The sequence below is a fragment of the Sander vitreus genome, chromosome 21, assembly GCF_031162955.1.
Source record: "Sander vitreus isolate 19-12246 chromosome 21, sanVit1, whole genome shotgun sequence".
Lineage (NCBI taxonomy): Eukaryota > Metazoa > Chordata > Actinopteri > Perciformes > Percidae > Sander > Sander vitreus.
The window spans coordinates 20,912,628-20,933,204 of NC_135875.1; the positions used below are offsets into that span (position 1 = coordinate 20,912,628).

Consider the following 20,577-nt stretch of genomic DNA (forward strand, 5'->3'; position numbering starts at 1 on the left):
GTCTCATCTCCCTTACTTCTCAACTCACATTCTGTCTTTTTACTCGAAGCATGCTCCTTCTTTTTTGTCCCGTATTGCCCTTAAATCTTGACTTTCAGCTTTGGTATAATAGGGGTGGGAATCACCGGAGGCGATGTTAAACATATTGCGATATTTTGCGATACATTGCAACTTATCACCTTGTTTTTCCTACTTCAGCTTATGTCCCCAAAGGAAAACGTTAAACGTCAACACGTGTTACAGCTAGAAAGACAAATTAAACTGCACCCTCCAGTGGACTGAAAAAGCAATTGATTTTATTATTCTAGTCCCAAAAAGTCAAATTCTCAAAAATTCTCATTCTAAGGTACACTATTGGCATAGGATATAACTCCTCCAACTGATGGCGGCTGCCAGTTGAGAGCCGCTGACACCTCGTGGATGTGCCGACATTTACCTTTGAGCTGGGAGCCTCTTTGTTTTTGGTTTCCCTCTCTTGCTACTCCAGTATGACAGTGAGCGTTTATTTAGCCTCTTCCACTTGTGTTTATAGTCTTTTTTTTCTTGTCATCTCTACTCAGCATAATATCTTTCTTATAATATATTATGTGCTGTCAATAGGCTGGGCTTCCCCCCCCCACCTTATCCCGATTGATCTCATACAGCGTCTTTTCTCTTCTCTTGCTATTATATAAGATACACGTGTTTTGATTTGGTTTCTGGGTCTAGGCAAAAGGACAAAAAGTCTGTCGCACCCACGTGTCCTCTTAATGCGCACATCCATGTACTTAATGAATTACTACGCCATCTTAGACTACACACATTTAACCTCTGCCTACGAAAACAAACTCCAAGCTGGGAATTCAATCTGAGAGATTGCCAGTTTTAATGTTCCAGATGCCACAGCTCTATATTCTTTTCACCTTTTAAAGGAAAGACACACGCACAAACGTGCCTATGACATAGCCTGGTGCAAATGGTACAGACAGAAGCAACACACCACAGATGGGCGGGGGAACAAAGGAAAGGCAAATAGTTATTCTTGTAAAGAACTGTTGACAGATTGGAGATGATGGTTGTGTGTGTGTGTGTGTGTGTGTGTGTGTGTGTGTGTGTGTGTGTGTGTGTGTGTGTGTGTGTGTGTGGGGAGTGCCTGTCCCTGTGCACCGTCACACACCTGCATCTGTGTCTATCAGAGCTGACGTGTCAGAGGTTTCTCATCTGAGAGGATTGACTGTGCCATTATGGTGGCGGCGCTGTGTAGAGTTGAAGCCCATTAGTGACACTACAGCCGCTGCAGTGTGGACGCCCGTCCCAGCACCGTAGCCTGTCACTGCAAGACGGATTACCCCATCACACTGCCACTCCACATTCTACAGCCCTGCCATACTGCCCTGTATGTATTTGTTTTAGGAGGACGGTGGCAACGTATTTGACTTATTTAAAAAAATAAAATAAGTCTGGCCGTAAGTGTCTTGTGGCCACAATGTACTTTTAGATGTATTTAACAGAAGTCAAAACATGTGGGATACATCAGCTGTGGGTCACCTTAGTTGAAAAGCATCATCAATGTGTCTATATAGAATAGACTAGTTACTAACAATTTATTATTAGTTCATAACTCTTTTTTTTTTCCCAACCTATTTTATGTTTATTTTTATATATTTTTATACCACTTTGGAGCTCCATAATGTTGTATTTTAAGCGTGTGTGTGTGTGTGTGTGTGTGTGTTTGGAGGCAGTTTTGTCACGGCTATGTTTGTCTATGACCTCTTTCCATGGGGCTCTTTAAGAAAATGTGGAAAGCGGAAAAACTCACTTGCTCAACCTCTGTGTGTGTGTGTGTGTGTGTGTGTGTGTGTGTGTGTGTGTGTGTTGAAGCTGCCTTGCCATGGGGCTCAGGGAGAACTGAAACATACTGCAGGATCAAATCAAATTATTTCTGCAGTTCAGCCATGCATGGTGGTTCACGTGCATCTATATGCGATTGCAAATTAATTCTTGTCATAAAAAAAAATACTGTATACTGGCTTTTGTGTGTGGTTATCTTTGCTATTTTTAGTTTTTTTACTTAAAATTGCAGTTTGACTTAAAAGCGGCTTGTGTCAGTTACCAACGCAAAAGTCTCTCTCTCTCTCTCTCTCTCTCTCTCTCTCTCTCTCTCTCTCTCTCTCACACACACACACAAACACACGTTCATAGGCACTGGCATCAGAGCAATGCTGAGACGCAGACATGCGGCAAGGTCATGGGTTATGAGAAGATCACCTACGGGCTCTCATTGGACACCGATAAGAGATAAAGACCAATCACTTAACAGGGCTAAGTCATGAGGTCATCTGTTAGTCCCATCACATCACACCACACATTCTCTGGGATGGCTGTGTACTGGGGGAAGTCACGGCAAGGTGTAAAGTCAATTTAAACTGAATAGCTTGCCGTTAGACAATTAATTAGAATTAAAGAGTCTAATGTTTTGGATCCGAGGCATCACATTTGTTACATGAAAGATTACAGACGGTATCTGTTGTGCACCCATTCAATTAACCACATACATTTCCTTTCTGCCTTTGTGCCATCATGTTGCCTGATTATTACTGATCATATGACGCCTACCGTGTGTAATGGAGACAAAGTTGCTTTTGTATGATATATAAAGTAGAACATGTACAGTTTTTTGTTTTTTTTGTGTGTGTGTTGCATAATCACAGAACTGAAAGTGACTGGAGAAGGAAGTCATTACCTTACTGTTTACTGAATTGAGTTTGCGTATTTTCTCTGACAAGAAGCTAATATAACCCAATGATAGAAAATGGGTTAAACCGTGTGATGATTACATGTATATTATGCAGGACTTTAATAAAAAAAAACAAAAAAAAAACACAGAGTAATACAAAACTAATTCCTCTCAATCACCCCTTATAACCCGCTAGACGTCTGTGGCGGTGTCTGTATCTGCAGAGACCCCTGCCCTATGTCTATATTTTCTCTTTTCTTCTCATATGCTGTGTGCGGGATGTTTATGGGCGTCATCAAAGAGCCTTTGGGCCCCACGTGTGTGTGTGTGTGTGTGTGTGTAACCCCCAGCCAATAACAGCGTGCAGGGTGTGCAGCCTGTTTCTATGCCTCATTGTTTAATAGCGCTGCTTTGTCATGCTACTCAGAGTCTGATACTGACGCACAACGCAGCCAGAGGAGACCTGTGCTGTGTGCTGTCAACCGTTAACCGACACACACACACACACACAGACACACACACACACACACATGCAGCGACAGGATGAAGCTCTGCATTTACGCAAAGTCTGGCAATGCGACACCTTCCCGCGGAGGTTTGGGTGTGTTTATATGTGCTTTAGAACGTAACCACGCAAAACAATCAGAAAATAACGTTTTGTTCCTCTGATTCATGGCTTTGTTCTCGCTAACGGCGCTCCCCTCATTCTCTCTCTCTCTGTCTCTCTCTCTCTCTGTCTCTCTCTCTCTCTGTCTCTCTAATTCAAATTACTTTATTGGCATAAATGTCAGGAAAACAATATTGCCAAAGCATTAAGGATAATACAATTCAATAATAATTAGATGAGAAAAAATACACATATACAATTTATTGAGTAAACTAAAATATAAATTTAAAAAAACTAAAAGAAAAACAAGAAAATCATAGAAACAGGCTCTCTCTCTCTCTCTCTCTCTCTCTCTCTCTCTCTCTCTCTCTCTGTCTCTGTCTCTCTCGTTGAGCCGGAAAGGAGGGGCCACCTTTGAACTCTGTGCTTCCAAAGACCAACCGAAAAAAGTAACATATTATAACTCTGAGGGTGAAATCAGATATAATGTAACGAAATACACAAGAGCTGAGCTATAAACAGTCAAAGCTCCGCCCACCAATCAATCCTTGTTATGTTAACAATGGCTCAAATGACAAACCTACACAGACTCCTCTCCCCACTCTGCAGTTCCCCTCAGATCTATGAAGCTTTGTAGCCCATTTGCGTTCCTTGTTTTGCTTGTTTGCTGCGGCAGTAGGCAGCTGTTTTCTGCAATTGTTCCAGTATTGTTCAAAGCACAGCATACTGGCCAGCCTATACGACTATAACTGTTGAAGCCTTATAAAAAATGTCTCTCTGTGTTTGTGTCTCTCAGATCAGGATGGAGCTGAGCCCAGTGCTAACTCAGTGTCGGCGTCCAATCTCCTGCGTCTGTCCCACTATGCTGGAAGACAGGAGTGGCTCCAGAGGTCCCAGCAGCTGCTGGCAGCCTTCTCTGACCGTCTGGCCAGGGTCCCCATAGCACTGCCTGAAATGGTCCAGGCTCTTATGGCCCAGCACTACACACTTAAACAGGTTATTCTTCTTTTCTTTTTTTTATTATTATTTTTTGGGCATTTTTAGGCCTTTATTGACAGGACAGCTGAAGAAATGAAAGGGGAGAGAGACGGAGGGGAATGACATGCAGCAAAGGGCCACAGGTCAGAGGAGTCGAGGAGTAAACCTCTATATATGGGCGCCCGCTCTACCAACTGAGCTAGCCGGGCGCCCATAAACAGGTTATTTTTACATCCACACACAAGTTCACACGGATTGATGGGTACATGGTAGTTTAGGCACCCCTGTGCTTTGCTTTGTTCTCTGTTTGCGCCTTCAGTGTCTCCCAGGCTGTTAGATTAATAGACTTATTTTCAGCAGGAATATCTGCTTGTCTGACATTGTGCGAGCACAATAGACATTACAATTACCAACAAGAAGTGAACCAATCAAAACAATGCACACCAACTGAACAAAAGCTGAGCAAGAGGCTGGTGAAACAATGAACGTCCCCATATTGGCTCTGCTGACTCACTGCTATTATCAATAACCACGCACTGTAGTAAAAACTGCATCAGTGCAAGTAAACTAGACCGTTACAGCAGGCCACAGAGGACTAGATTCCTTTAATAGTAAGACCTCTAGATATGGTCAGTAAGTAAATGTAAATGGCAAAAACTTTAATATTTATGATTAGCCAAATAATTCCTTTGATCTTTCTGTTGTCAGAATGGTGACAAACATTAGTCACAATATACATAAGTCACAATTTAACTAGAGCCTAAGGTGATGTCCTTACATTGATTATATTATCTGACTAATAAAAATAAAAAAATACGACTATACGATTTTACTACCAAGACTTAAAACTTACGATACTATCAAACACGTTTGATTATGTCACAACGTCAAGACGGGAAAAAGACTTAAGACAGCTCAGACTGAGTTTTCTGACCACCTTACACCAAAACATTGAGACGACGGGAGTGCACCCCAACTCTAGAAAGACTCGTGACTTCATTCCTATATTGGAAATGTGTCTGTGATAGTGAAATCGCTTATAAAGTCAGCGTAAGGTCAGCATAACTTGTTAACAGTGAGATTTTCCACTTAAGATTTAGCAGTTTTCAAGATTGTCACACAGTTTGGCGATTAATTAGAAAATTACAATATTAATATTATTGTGTTGTTGTTTGTTGTAGTCTAACTGTACGGCCCCAGTTATTATGCAATTAAAAAAACATCAAGTCAGAAAGTCAAGAGGCAGTATTCAAAAAGTCGTCTTAGAACTACTTCTTAGAACAGGCATCATATAAAGGCTATACATTATGTATTTGGTCACATGAAAATTTGATAACCTCACAGTACTATAGCTTGAGGGGCGGGCTCAAAGCACCATGATACTAACCCTAAATAAACCTCCTCTTGCAAAGGTCTCTCCTGAAACAAGAAGCCAATGTGTTGACTTTTACCCAACTGAGATAGGTCGTCTGAGGAAAGTGGCTCTGTCTCCGTGACGCACACTTAATCCCTGGACACACTGACTGTCCCCCCAGTTTTCTATCAGCCGTCATGCATTTAAAGGGTTATTTGAGCTGTTCAGCCTCGGTTATATAATCGGTTTTGACTATTTAACAGTCTCAGTTAGCCTGAAACCAGCACACTGGCATAGCAAAGCACAGCGGGAGTTACCCCGAAGTTACCCTAAGAAAACTTTTATCGTGGAGGCATGTGCTGTACAATCAAAGGAGCAGCGAGTGAAGTAACAGGAGTAGAAACAGAGAGGAGGATAGTTAGCCTTCTGACGCTCATACAGTAAATGACCTGCGGAGGATGACTCGGGGCCACAGGGTGAGGGTAACGAGCTCAGGGGCAAGGCAGGCCCGGAGAACACACCTGCCTCCCTTGTTACTGCTACAAATACAGCGCTGACCTCTTATCACTTCCTCCCCCTCTCCCTTCCTCTTACGTGTCACTTTTCCCCTTTTATTTCCCTCTATTCATACTCTTTTGTCTCGTTATCTCGCTGTCCTCTTCCTTATTTTACCCTCCTCTCGCCGTCCTCCGCTTTTTTTTTTTTTCTTCTCTCCAGATCGTGATCTGTGGCCAGAGGGATGCCCCTGACACCACAAGTCTTCTAGCAGCAGTCAACTCCCTCTTTCTACCACACAAGGTAAGAGTTACTATACAGCACTGATAAGCAAAAATCGAGCCGCAGCACATAGACATGCATTGATCTACTGCCACTTTTTTTTATAGTGGCAGCAGAGCCACAGTAACCTTTGAAACATGCACACACAGAATCACAGGCACACAGATGCAGAGTGGGACCAAGCCAGAACAGTGCCTCGGGTGTTGGCTGCTTTAAGTGTGGTTCTGTAAAGGTCAGCCTCCTCTCCTCTCCTTTCCGTCTGTACCAAGAAGCTATGACAACACGTCATTTTCGCTTTTTTGGCGACGAGGATTCCTTCTCCTGTAGCTCGGCATAAGTTATGATCCTCCATTATGAACTGAAGTGCAGTGCAGGCTTTCAAATTTGCCGGGGGGGGGGGCAGTGACAAGCGCCTCTCACTGATCTCCTTCTCCGTTTCAGCTGGTTTCAGTCACGTGACGCCGGCTCTGAACGAAAACGCGTTGTGGATTAGCTAGACAGCTAGGCTAGTGCTGTATGTCCCTCTCAGCGATTAGAGTTTTTCAAAATGGCGGAACGACATGGAAGCCTCCTTGGACTTGCCCGTCCGATGTAAATACAGATGAGAAATTCTTGGCTTACGAGGATAAGTCAGATCATTGGCAGAGGTCATTTTACACCAATGAGGACAGATTTATGAATGAAGACATAGATTTTAGCTAAAATGTTGCTAATGTAAAATACTTAATTTAAACTTATAACTTAATTTAACACCTTTAAAGCCCTTTCCGACATTCCAGATGCTTAGTGGGTCTAGATCTTAACTAGGGGTGGGGGGAAAACGAGTGCGAGTGTCTGTGTGTGTGTGTGTCTGTGTGTGTGTGTGTGTGTGTGTGTGTGTGTGTGTGTGAGAATTGGACAGCTATCAGTCTGAGTCAGACTGAAATTCAGTATGTGTAGCCAAGGATTTCATATTTATGCATCCTATGGCCACGCTTCTCAGTTTCAGTTTTAAACTTCAAGAGAATTCTTTGATTCTCATCCACAACAGTTTAAAGGAACAACTCCACCTTTCAGGAAACTGGCTCATTTAGCTTTCTTGCCGAGAGTTCGATGAAAAGATCGGTACCACTATCATGTCCGTCCGTTAGGTTTGAATATCAGCTTGGCTACCTGTTCCGGTTTGACCTTTTTCCAATCTCCATGCTAAGCTAAGCTAACCGTCTCCCGGTTACGACTTCATGTTTACCATCCAGACATTAGAGGGATATCGTTCAATCAACTCTTAAGAAAATGAATCGGTATATTTCCCAAAATGTTGAAGCATTCCTTTAAAGGAGGTTCTTGTTCATAATTTTCCTTACATTATATACCTTACATAGAAGTTGACGTTAATTAATTTGCAATACTGTCTACACACATGTACTGTACATTATTTTTATTTATATTTTGTTTACATTTACACCCTTTTATTTGAACTTGCCTCATTGTTTTTTTTTTTGGATTCAGATTTTGCTTTTACCTGCGTGATTTTCTTTTTACAGTTGTTTAAGGAGCATTGTTGTAGGGTGCCTTGGGCTCTCTTCACACCCTCCACCTAAATTGACGTTGCGTTACTTGCCCAAGTGTGCCGCTATATTTAAAATATTTGAACCCAGGTGGATACAAGAATGAGGCGAATTTTGCATTTGCATCGCGGCATTCGCTTCGCCCGACGCAAATGTGATCGTTTTCGTCGTTTAAAACAGCGTATTAAAACGTAACCGTAGTAGTGTGAATGAAGCCTAAGATTTTCATCGCCCCAAGCTTCTGATTGTTACACACATGATCAGAATAAAGAACTTGAAATTAAATAAAATCGTAAAAAGGTACAGTAGCAGCACAGAGGCGAAACATGTCCAGTGTAATTGGGATTAGGACTTGTTGTGTCCTTTATGGACAGTTCTGTAAGCGCTGAGGATGAGAGCTCCAATCCGGAGTAAAACTACATTCACCAATGTTTGATGCGTTGCTTCTCTTTTTTTCAGAAGAATTATTAAATGGAGCTTTACGTACTGCTCGAGGAAACTAAACACACACACACATACACACAGCCTCGATATTCTGACTGTGTAAGACTGCTCAATGAGTTCTGTTCATTCAACCAGCCCGAAAGCAAAATTAGATCAGTAAATTAAAGCCATGATTGTCCAGTGACACAGTCCATCTTTCTTCCTCTCTTTCTCACACACACACACACACACACACACACACACACACACACACACACACACACACACACACACAGGGCCCTATTGAAATATAGATGAGTTGTGCAGTATCAGGCGGTGGCTGCGGTAACATCGGGTTATTCCGGATCCCTGCAGAAAGACCGAGACCAAGAAGGAGCCAGATAGAGCCATTATCAGGACAGATCTGTTATTAAGGGGGATGTATGTTGTGTACTATCACACCCAGCCAGTGACTGGTCTCGTTACTGTCAGGTCAATCACATAGGGTTCTCTGATGGGGGGCTGCTGTTGTCCTGTAGTCTGTAAGTCTTAAAAGTAATGGGAGGGGGATGTATGGGTTGGAAAGGGTCTCAAGTTTTTCAGAATGTCAAGGCAGGTTTTTTTGTTTTAGGTAAACTAATATTCTGTGTTTGACAGGTTATTGTTCATCATGTTGGTTTTAAAATTGGTGGTAAATGCAGTTCCAGGTGTTAAATGTGACTGTTTTGGCATTTGGGACCTTGTGAAACTTGCAGTTACTCTAGTATTGTAATTATTAAGGGGTCAACATTTTGCATTTTTCTAAGTCTTCCTCATTCTTACTAACGTAATAGCATATTAAGCTAGATATTGTGTTTAAGGAGGCTTCAGCCTGATTGAGGGTGTTGGCCTGTGTCTGCTAATGACTGCAGTAATGGTAGAGCTGAGGACACGAGAGGAATGGAGTTTTAAAGGCCTCATCCCTACCCCTTTTCCACCAACAAGAACCAGGTGCTGGTTCAGAGCTAGAGCTAGTGCCGGTTCGGAGTTGGTTCGACTGACGAGCCTCCAAAGAACCGGTTTGATACTAGGCTCTGGCTCCGAACCAGCACCAGCCCTGCCTTGGTGGAAAAGGGGTAACAGTGAAGGATGAGAAAAGAAATGGTGGTGACCAGGGAAAGGCACTGGTCTTTTCTACTGGGACCATTACGATGCTAAATTAGAAGAAGATACACTTAAAGTAGAACAAGAGTCGATGTCACTGAATTCTCCCAAGTGGGGAACAGCATTTCTTTATTACTAAAACAGAGGCAAAGATTTTTTTTCTTCAGAATGTGTCACATGAAAATGCCTGGACTTGGATTTTCTGAGACACTGAATGTAAAGAGGAAATTGTGCTCCATTTGTGTGTGTGTGTGTGTGTCTGTGTGTGTTGTGTGTGTGTGTGTCTGTGTCTGTGTGTGCAGAAGCCAGCCCTCACTTCTGGAAAGGCCTGTCAGAGTGAAGAGACAGATCCAGATTTTGTTCTAATGAGCCTTCATTGAGCCTCAAAGTGAGATGAAGGGGGAGATGGGAAAGGAGAAAATGAGACAGAGGAGGGTGTGTGTGTGTGTGTGTGTGTGTGTGTGTGTGTGTGTCCGTCCAGGGCCAGATGTTGTGGGAACAGCAGCATGTCCGCAAGCATAATGCCCAAATAGTATATACAAATCACACCCAAAACGGAAACACACGGAAACACCAGAAGGCTTAATCTGTTTAATAATTGATTAACTTACCTTCTGCTACGCCCCCATGTCTTTGGCCTTTCAAGTAATGCTTGGTTACTACCAGGGGTTGATGCAAGGGCTGAAACGATTCCTCGAATAACTCGAATAATTTAATAATTATAAAAAAATCCTCGATGCAAAATGGTTTGCCTCGAAGCTTCGTTAAATCAATGTTCCCAACGTTGTATTGCTGACGGACGGTGTTTCCACACGGATCATTATTATTGCCATACACATGCCAGAGCGTAAATAGTGGGGGGCTAAGAGAAGAGACAGTCTGGAGAAAACGACAGAAAGTGTCCAAAGTTTGGGATCACTTCAAACGTAATTAAAACGAGAACTCTGTACAGTGCGTCTACTGCAAAACCGAACTAGCTTACCACAATAACAGCACGACGTCAATGCTTCAGCATCTCAACAGAAAACATTGAGTCTAACTTAATCATCCATTCCACGAAGCGGACCCGACAAAAGAAAATCACAGAGTCGTATGGACGATGAAACTACACCAAATGGAACAACTAGCAAAAACAAAGACGAGAAAATACGTAGAGGTGACCACAATTTGATCTAAAGAGCCGACATGTTGACTATCCCTTCGGAAAAACAGCTGATTGTTGAACAGCACCATTTTCTCTCTCACACTCTCGCTTCACGGAGAAACAGCTGATCAACGATCTACTAGCATAAGTGTAACAGAGCTGTGTAGCATTGTTATCAAATATATAAATTAAACTAGATTGAGTATAATTAATATTTACATATACAGACATTTACATATAGGCCTATATACAGATCAGTCTCAGGTTGAAACTTGTAGTTCTGAAAGTTAAGTTGCACAACTTAAGGTAATGTTTATGTATGTTTGATAAACAATAAAACAAAAGTATTTCTTATCCGATTACTCGATTAATCGATGGAATAATTGGTAGAATACTCGATTACTAAAATAATCGATAGCTGCAGCTCTAGTTGATGCATAGACTGTATAAGTGAAGCCAAAACATCTTGAGCGCCCCCTTGGTGGCTGGCTGCATTATAGGTCATAAGTCCCGCCCCCTTCATGTAAGCGGATGTGATGTGGGCAAATAAAAAAATGTAAGTACACGTCAAATAATACATTTTTCCCAAAGATGGTTTCTGTCATTTAAGTTAGGTCTTCTAAGTCAGTTCAAATGTTAATTTTTCTGGTTTGTATTAGTTATTTGATGCTAAATTAACACGTCATGATTGACAGCTTTGATTGACTGGCGATCAGTCGGCGGATGAATGGGTAGGACTTTGATACCACCATTGATACCGCCCGATCACTACTGCGCAGACTCTGGCTCCAAAATTACAAGATGGCAGCACCGTATCCGGGATATATTGGCTTCACTTTTGTACAGTGGGAGGAAGTGGAGACGCGTCGTCCATCTTTATATACAGTCTATGGTTCTACTGTAGGCAGCAAGCCAGTTAGCAGGACATGCACACAGCTGCACCTTGCTACCTCCCACCCTCCGAACTCTTTAAACCCCATGTCGTGCTATTACTAATACCCCATGCACATCTAGCGCTGTAACAATTCCAAATATTGCTGTACAATTAATTGTCTCAGAAATAATTGCGATTAACAATATAATTGTCTCTTTCAGTCAAAATTGAAAATATTTATTTATGTATTACTATTTCAAACAAGTTAAAGTTTTGAATGAATCCCAAGACACATCTTTTGGTATATGTCACTGTTATGTGACCCAGATATGCGAGTACACAGCCTATGAAGTAAACCACACCTCTTTATTATCATAAAACATAGAACATTACTGTCATAGAACATTTATCCCCATCAATAAAAAGCAGAGCAGAGAGCTCAACAGTGACCGCCCACTTTTTTAACGGCTCTGGTTCCGGAAGTGTTTTTCCCCGTTCATTTGTTCCATTGACGTTTCAAAGATTGCTTATATAAAGAGTTTTAAGCCTGACACCAAGCCAACCAGCTACGAGATGAATCGTGACTATAAAACATTTGATTCGGTGCAAAAAAAAAAAAAAAAAAAAAACATTTTGAAAAAGGCAAAAGTACAAGACTGTGTAGAGAAACTATCATAGACTTTAATGGTAGAAGCTCGCTCTAGCCTTTCACGGTTTCGCGGGTACGGTAAACGTTTCCAGGGTAACAGCGATTTGGACCAATCAGAGATGTTGCTGTTACGCTTAGGGTTGTGGGTAGTGTAGTTTTTCTCCATAAGATCGCGAATAAAACATGTTTTTCTTAATACAAGTTTGATTTCATCCCGACCTCTAGCTTTTACAGGAGCAGAAACATTAGGTGCACAACCTCGTAGCTTGTGGTCAGTCTACCTCGGATGGTTAAGACATTATGGCTGATAATCTAAATCCTTATGGAAGTGGCCGGGTTGGACAGTGGGTAGAGCAGGCGCACATATAATTAGAGGTTTATGCCTCGACGCAGTGGTCCAGGGTTCGAATCCGACCTGTGACTATTTCCTGCATGTCTTCCACCTCTCTCTCCCCTTTCTCACTTAGCTGTCCTGTCGAATAAAGGCGGAAAAGCCCCCAAAAAATAATCTTCATCATCGTTATGGAGAAAATCAATGGGATTTTTACTTACGGAACCACACTGTTGAGCTCTATTATCATTAACAAAAAACTGCGTGAGACAGCTACAGCCCAGGATGTTTGGAGTTGCTCTGGCATAACTGTATATTGACTATATCTCAGCATTTATATACAGTATTCTGTCTATTCATGTATACTGTGATATCACTGATCTACATCACTCTCTAGACCACACTTTGCACCTACTGTACATTGACTCTTTACTACATCTCAGCATTTTACAGACTGTCTATTAATGCATATCGTGTAATTTCTGATCTACATCACTACCTAGTCCACTATTTGCACTAAGTGTATATTGACTTTTCACTACATTCAACATCTACATAGACGGTCTATTCCAGTTAACTGTGTTATTACTGACCTATATCACTAACCAGACCACAATTTGCAATAACTGTATATTGACTCTTCACTACATTTCAGCATTTATATAGACTGTCTATTCATATATATTGCGTTATAACTGATCAATACCACTAACTAGATCATAAATAAACTGTTTTTGTTTTGTTTTGTTTGGCTCTACACTACATCCCAGCAGTGTTATAGACTCCCTATTCATGTATGTTGTGTTATTACCATATCACTTTTGCATATCCTTCGTCTTACTTAGACCTCACTTTGCACCGGCTCTGTAATGCCTACTTAACCTGCACTTTATGTAGCCTTTTGTATTCTGTATTCCTGTATTGTATTGAATGTGAAACTGTATGTTGTCCTGCACGCTTACGCTTTTCTTGGCCAGGTCGTCGTTGCCAATGAGAACCTGTTCTCAATGGCCTACCTGGTTAAAAAAGGTTAAATAAATAAAAAAATATGGCAACAAGTGACAGCTGCCGCTAGCATAGCTTTAGCTCAACAGTCCGACCTTATATAAGAACAATTTGGCATATCTAAACAAAATCAACAATTATCATCAACAGTCATACCCCTTAAGACCGTAGCTAATGTTAGCAAACCCATTGTTCTTTACAGATTAGAAGAATAAGAGCACAAATCTCCGTGGAACTCAGTAGCATAATGAATGACGGCCATTTCCGCTACAGTATCGTCATTTACGGTCGGTAACGTTACTAATTTAACAAAGCACAATAGTAGATTAAACACATAGACAGACTAACTGACGTTATATTACTAAAACACATGTAAAGGTGCTTCGTTGGATTTTTAACGTTCAAAAGCCAACTTCACTTGCAACTGCGGGATCATAGGAGCGCTACTGTTCTGTGACGCTACAGGATGCACGCTGGTATCGGAAACATGTTCAATGGCTCCAAACAAAAGTGTGACCCATCTCATTAAAAAAATGCTCTAATGCTTTAATTGCGGTTACACAAAATAACCACGCTTACGTTTAAAAAATGACAGACAATTATTTAACAATTGTTACAGGCCTATGCACATTGCTGCAGTATGTAGAGAAATCTAAAGCTTGACGTGCCTGTTGTGCTTAGTAGAGGTTGCTAAGCTATGATTGGACAGTTGCTTTTTCCGGCGAGGAGTTTAGCGAACAGTCAACTGTCAAACAAAAATGCCAAACATTTGCCATTGCAAGCTTCTCAATTTGTTACGTTTTTCTGGATTTGCTGTTTCTTCGACAAAACAAGCTATTTGAAGACGTCAACTAGGGACATTTTATACGCTTAAAGGATTAATTTAGTCATCAAATATAATTTGCGAATAATTTCTGTTAGCAATAAAAAAAAAACAGAAGGTATTAACGGTTGCCCTGAGAGCAACAGAATAATTGGAAGAAAACCAATTAGACTGGTGGAGAATGGGAATCAGTATGAGAAAGATAAAGGATAAAGTGGAAGATGGAGTCAAAAGAGGAATGATGAAAGTACTATGGTTGGGAAGAGGTGGAGTGATGTTAAATGAGATAAACGGAAGTAGAAGATGAGAAGGATGAGTGTGCGAGGGGATTGTGCTCCACGTTATGTTAGGTAGCTATGAGAGGAGAACATGTCTAATTTCAATCCAATTACCCCGCGCCTGTTTTCCTGGTTCGAGGCCGACTCGCTTGAATTGTGTTGAATGAGGTGCTCAGAGCCAAACTCATGAGATCCTCACCTCATTTCATTTATTTACTATTTTAATTCACCACAAGACTCTGTGCTTCTCAATTCAACCCAACAGCACTCTGCTGCACTTTTTGTTTTGCTTGTTGGAATCATTTACGGCCTTAATAATCGTACTGAAACATCGCTCTTGATTGTAATTGCTGCAATAAATTGCAGTTAATTTTTCTATTACACAGAAATATAGCTTGATTTGTGTCCGGGTTTGTTGATTGTAGACGCCTCTGGGTTCGTGAGAGGAGGGGAGTTGGAACACAACTATAGATGCAGTCCTTCTAGCTTTTTATTGTTTTAAAGGACTTTCTCTCCTCTCTCTTCCCGACACACCTCATGCCTATTCTACTGCCAGGTGTGTCTCTGCTTTACTGCTCTCTGTCTCCCTCATATGGAAGTGTGAAATAGAGTATGAAAGGTGTCAGCGAAAGGGAAACACTGGCACAATTCATCAGTTTTTCTCTGAACATTGTCATCTTATTATATAGATTATTTTAAGAGATATTGAAAACCGACTACTTTGGTTTATACGATGTGTTTTTTATTATCATTATTTTACCTACTATGAGAAGTCAAAACGTCTGCTAACGTCCGGCCCATGCAGCCGGACAGTGATCCTAAACATACAGTAAACAAGTTTGTTATGGCCAGATGAATGCCTCTGACCAATCCGGTTGATTTTCCATACTTTTTAGGGCAATGAGGACATATTAGTGATGAGTTTCTTCTCCTGTGTTTGCGTCAGGTTAGCCGGCAAGGTTGCATTAGTGAGTTATTAGAAGTTTTGTTTAAAGGTCCCATGGCATGAAAATTTCACTTTATGAGGTTTTTTAACATTAATATGCGTTCCCCCAGGCTGCCTATGGTCCCCCAGTGGCTAGAAATGGCGATAGGTGTAAACCGAGCCCTGGGTATCCTGCTCTGCCTTTGAGAAAATGAAAGCTCAGATGGGCCGATCTGGAATCTTCTCTTTATGACGTCATCAGGGGAAAGGTTACCTCCCCTTTCTCTGCTTTGCCCATGGCAAGCTGGTCAAGGCCACCCCCTCCCCCCCTGCCACCCCCCGCCACCCCTCCACCTTGCCCCCGCCCCCCTCAATAGCATTTAAAGCCACAGACACAGAAATGGCACATCCTAGGGAAAGCTCATTGTGGGACTGGCTCTAGTGGCTGTAATTCTGCACCAAGGCTGAATTTCGGGAAAGAGACTTCAGATACAGTATTAGGGGACCACTAAGGTCTATATAAAAGAGACTTCAGATACAGTATTAGGGGACCACTAAGGTCTATATAAAAGAGACTTCAGATACAGTATTAGGGGACCACTAAGGTCTATATAAAAGCATCCAAAAAGCAGCATATCATAAGACCTTTAAAGTTGTACTTAAAACAAATACTGAGGTTGGCTTCCATTCAATAACTGCTTTAATCAGCCTAGTTTTCACCCTAAGCACAGTCATTTTCCACACTACATAAAGGGGGTTTTGAAAGGACTTCATCAGACTGCATTTAGCATTAGCATTTGTTGGTGTTACTTTGATTATTTTTGTATTAGTGCGAGATAGAGCTGCAAAGATGAATCGATTAATTGATTAGTTGTCAACTAATAAAAAAAATCTTAAACTATTTTGATAATCGGTTTAAATTCTCTGATTCCAACGTCTTAAATTTGAATATCGTCACTCTTTCCTAAACATGGGTTAAAGCTAAACTTAAAACGCTGCTGTTGTTAATCATATCTGCATTTGAAACAAACCGCTGCATTGTGACTTGGCCTGCAGGGCGGTAGATGTTTGGGAGATCTTTTCCAATTTAGATGAACAACCACAAAAATAATTCCAATCCTGAAAAATACCATTCCCAGAATCCCGAATTCTGCCTGGTTTGCTCCTTGTCTTGTTCTCTCTTGGTGCTTTATGGAACACATTTACACAAAATGGAAACCATGCCGCATCACGCATAGTGATTTCCATTAATAGAGCACAGTTTAGTAGAGTAACAAAGCATCTTGGCAAAAGCATCGACAGTGGTACGAAGTATGAATTTCTGTCAGTGCAAGATTTACGTGTGGTATTTAACGAGTTGAATAATGTTTTACAAGGACTGTAATTCCCATCGTGAGTTCCCATTGTTGTAGCCCCTCTGAATATCGGCACTGCATATTAATCACTCTCTACTGTGCTTTTGCCCCCAAAAGACTATCCAAGTAAGTGTTCTTGTGTGTGTTTAAAGTCAGGCACTCACAGAGAGCAGTTAGTTGTTTTGCTGGCTCTCTGGGGTGCACTTAAAGGAGAAATCCGGCGCAAAGTGAACCTAGGGGTTAATAACACGTGTACCGAGTCGACCGTTCTCTGGGATATGTTTTCATGTTAATCGAATGTGACCAGTTTTAGCGCAAACCGCTAATTAGCTTATAACGCTAGTCGTCGGGGGCACTGGTAAAGTAAAAACTACACCACTAACAAGGCTCAAAATAGCACCACACTTCCACGGTAGCATAATGAGGGTCCCTACATGTAAACCGAAGCATTGAGAACATTGTAAGTGTACGGACAGTTTATTAAAAAGATAGTTTAGAAAGACTGTATCTTTCATGTATACAGGCAGGCGCCATCCTGGGAAAACAGTCACGACCAGACCAACGCCGTGCAACGTGAGCTGAACTGAATGCACGTTGCACAGCGTGACTGTTTTGCCCCCTGTATACATGAAAGGTACTGTCTTTCTAAACTATCTTTTGAACTCCGTACACGTGTTATTAACCCCTAGGTTCATTTTGCGCCGGATTTGTCCTTTAAGTGAGGAAATTGAGTGGATGTGATTGGGAAGAGCGACCGTGACAAGTGTTAAGGAGGACCATTAGATGCTGGTGTTAGTGAGAGATGTTTGGGGCAGAAGGTGTTAAAGTACGGCTGTGCAATTAACCAAGTTTTAATCGTGATTTCGATTTCGGCTTCTAACAATCACAAAAACAGAGTAATCAAGAAAAACGATTATTAATATTTTTGCTAGTAAACTCTTATTTGTATCCTGAATGGGGGAAAAAATCGGGCATTTCACAGTTCAAGGTGTTTTCCCTGTTATCTGTCTTTCGTTTTTTAAATGCAACATCTTTCCAAAAGTCAATAGGTAATCGTGTTAAATAATCGGGATTTTCAATATCCGTCTATCGATATTTCATAATCGAACAGCCCTATGCTACAGGGATTTTGTAGGATCAAGAAACAAGGTGGAAGGAGATAACTGAAGTTTCCCATGTATTCCTGCTTCCCTGCCCTTCTGCATCTTTCCTGATCACTTTCCCTAGAGAAGAGGAGAGAGCAGGACACAGTGGGACTAGCGGAGAAGGAAGGGACGAGCATGGCCTTTAAGAGGAGAGAGCGTCCTTTTTATAAAAAAAAAAAGGAAATGACTGCGAATCCCTTAACAAGACCTCAGAGACCCGGGGAAGAGTTAGCGGGTCGGCGGGGAGGGAAAGCAGAGGGAGAGAAGGAAGGAGACGGGTGGAGATGGGGGGTCTAGACAGAGGCTAACTAGCAACTGGAAACAACACAGTGCAGAGGAGGATTAGAGCCAGGCGCTCTCACAGTCCTCCTCAGTGACCTTTGACCTCCCTCACTTCTTGCTGCTGCCTTGTTACACCTCTACTCCTTCCTCCCCTCCGTCACAATCCCTCGGTTCTCTCATCAAAGGTTGCGTGCGTGCGTGCGTGTCTGTATGTAGTATTGTGTTACAGGAATTGATTCCCCTGTTCTCTGAGCCACTAAGCCTAATAACCAGTCAGAGAGCAGAACCAAGGTTGATTGACAGCTGTGGGAAAGGTCCCAGATGTTTCCCTTAGCAGGAAAGTGCTTCCCAGGCAGGTTGTCAACGCGCTCATTCTCTTTTCTCCTGCTCCCCCTCCCCCCTCTCTTATTTTGCTCGTCATCACGCTCTCACACACGTCTATCTCACTCCGTTCTTCCTAAACGTGTTAATCTGAAAATGTACATCCCTCCATTGAGTGTTTATTTTGTCCCGACGTAGTGGGGGTCAAAACAATCGTCCATGTTTAGTTTCACCCTGTAACCGTCCTCCGACACAGAGTTTGTTTTTGGTTCGGTTTGTTGCTTTGTCTGTCTGTCAGCAAGATAACGGAAAAACTCTTGGCCCGATTTTCATGAAACTTGGTGGTAGGGTGTAGCATGGGCCAAGGAAGAACTCATTACTTTTTAGGATCCAAATCACGGGGCGGATACACAAATCATTTTTCACTTTCAATAACATTGCGAGATAGGGCATGGCCCTGGAGGAAGTCTGCGCTCTCTGAGTGCCCTTTTATTTTTCAATAGCATACTTTGCAAATTAAATTAATGTTAAGATGTAAAAGATTCTACTAACATTAATGCTGTTAATGTGCACGAACACAGAAATGGGTAACAACGTCATTTTCCAGTGCTTACATAACCCGCTTTCATTCAGTCTTTTATTTAGCATTTTACAGTTTGTATCTTTCTGGATACGTTGTCCATTGAGGGTATAGACTGGAAAAAGTAAGAGAAGTTGAGTACTATTTTCATTGTAAAAACATAAGACTTTATGTCAACTTTTAGAAAGTTTAAACACTATTATACTGTAACAATTTGTCTGCTCAAACCTGCACGGCTTTCCTACTCTAAAGCAGTTATATATTGTACATATTTGTTGTAGTATTTTAATAGTATGTTTTTCATATTGTGGTCTTCCTGTGCTATATTTCTTGACTTGGTACTTTGCCTTTATTTTTAATTATATTTACGTATAATAAATACAGTTAGTATGCACCAAACAGCAACGCTGTTCCTTGTAAGTGAAAACCTACTTGGCAACAAACCTTATTCTGATTCTGAATAATGGAAAGCCTCTAAGCTAAGCTAAATCCTCTTCTTCGTCTTCCTCACTTGATCCCTCATCTGAATCTGATGAGCTATCGGGAGGCAAAACTGTCATCCAATCAGTGTCTCCCGGTGAAACTGAACACAACATCAAATAATGTTGTTTTTCATTAATACGATTGTTTAAATTACTTTGGCGAGCTGGTCCGTCTTTTTCCCCATGCGACTCTCCCTCTCTCTTCTTCTCGGTTATGTTTATCCTCTCACTATACATGAATCATCCATTCGTGGATCGTTGTAAAAAGACAACATATGCCCGTGTGCATCTACATTACTGTAGCATGAAATGAGATGTGGGCTAGTGCACAGATGACCTCCCCCACAGTGTGATGTAACAGCCCTCATGTTCCAGCCAGCATTACTTTCCCATAAGACGCAAGACTCCATTTCTCTACACCTGCCTTAGTTTAAAGTTTCCTGTGATGCGATAGAAACAAAGCTGAATTAAAAAAAAACAACAATCCGATTCTGACTGCTGTGTGACTGAGAGCTAATGAAACACCTCTCATGGAGTCCAGCAGTCTTTAATCTCACACATACAGACGCTCGCTAGTTGTTCTCAGGGGTCACTGTTGTTCACCACTGTTTTTTAGCAGAGTGACCCTCACTGTGAAACAGGAGCCAAGATCTGTGTCAAGAACAAAGTGAAAGGTCCCATGGCCTGAAAATTTCACTTTATGAGGTTTTTTAACATTATTATGAGTTCCCCCAGCCTGCCTATGGTCCCCCAGTGGCTAGAAATGGCGATAGGTGTAAACCGAGCCCTGGGTATCCTGCTCTGCCTTTGAGAAAATGAAAGCTCAGATGGGCCGATC

General features: G+C 41.6%; 1 protein-coding gene across 4 annotated transcripts in view; it reads left to right on the forward strand.

Annotated features, from left to right (window-relative positions):
- Window positions 1–20,577, forward strand: part of spata20 (spermatogenesis associated 20) — a 64,329-nt gene that overhangs the window by 34,458 nt on the left and 9,294 nt on the right. For all 4 annotated transcript variants that reach the window (XR_013503717.1, XM_078278906.1, XM_078278907.1 and 1 more), the window contains 2 exons: window positions 4,120–4,319; window positions 6,373–6,453. Coding sequence is in view for 3 of the 4 variants with exons in the window: in XM_078278906.1 (XP_078135032.1) it covers window positions 4,120–4,319; window positions 6,373–6,453 (281 nt within the window). In the remaining variant the exon portion in view is untranslated. Of the gene's footprint in view, window positions 1–4,119; window positions 4,320–6,372; window positions 6,454–20,577 lie in introns of those variants that run through there.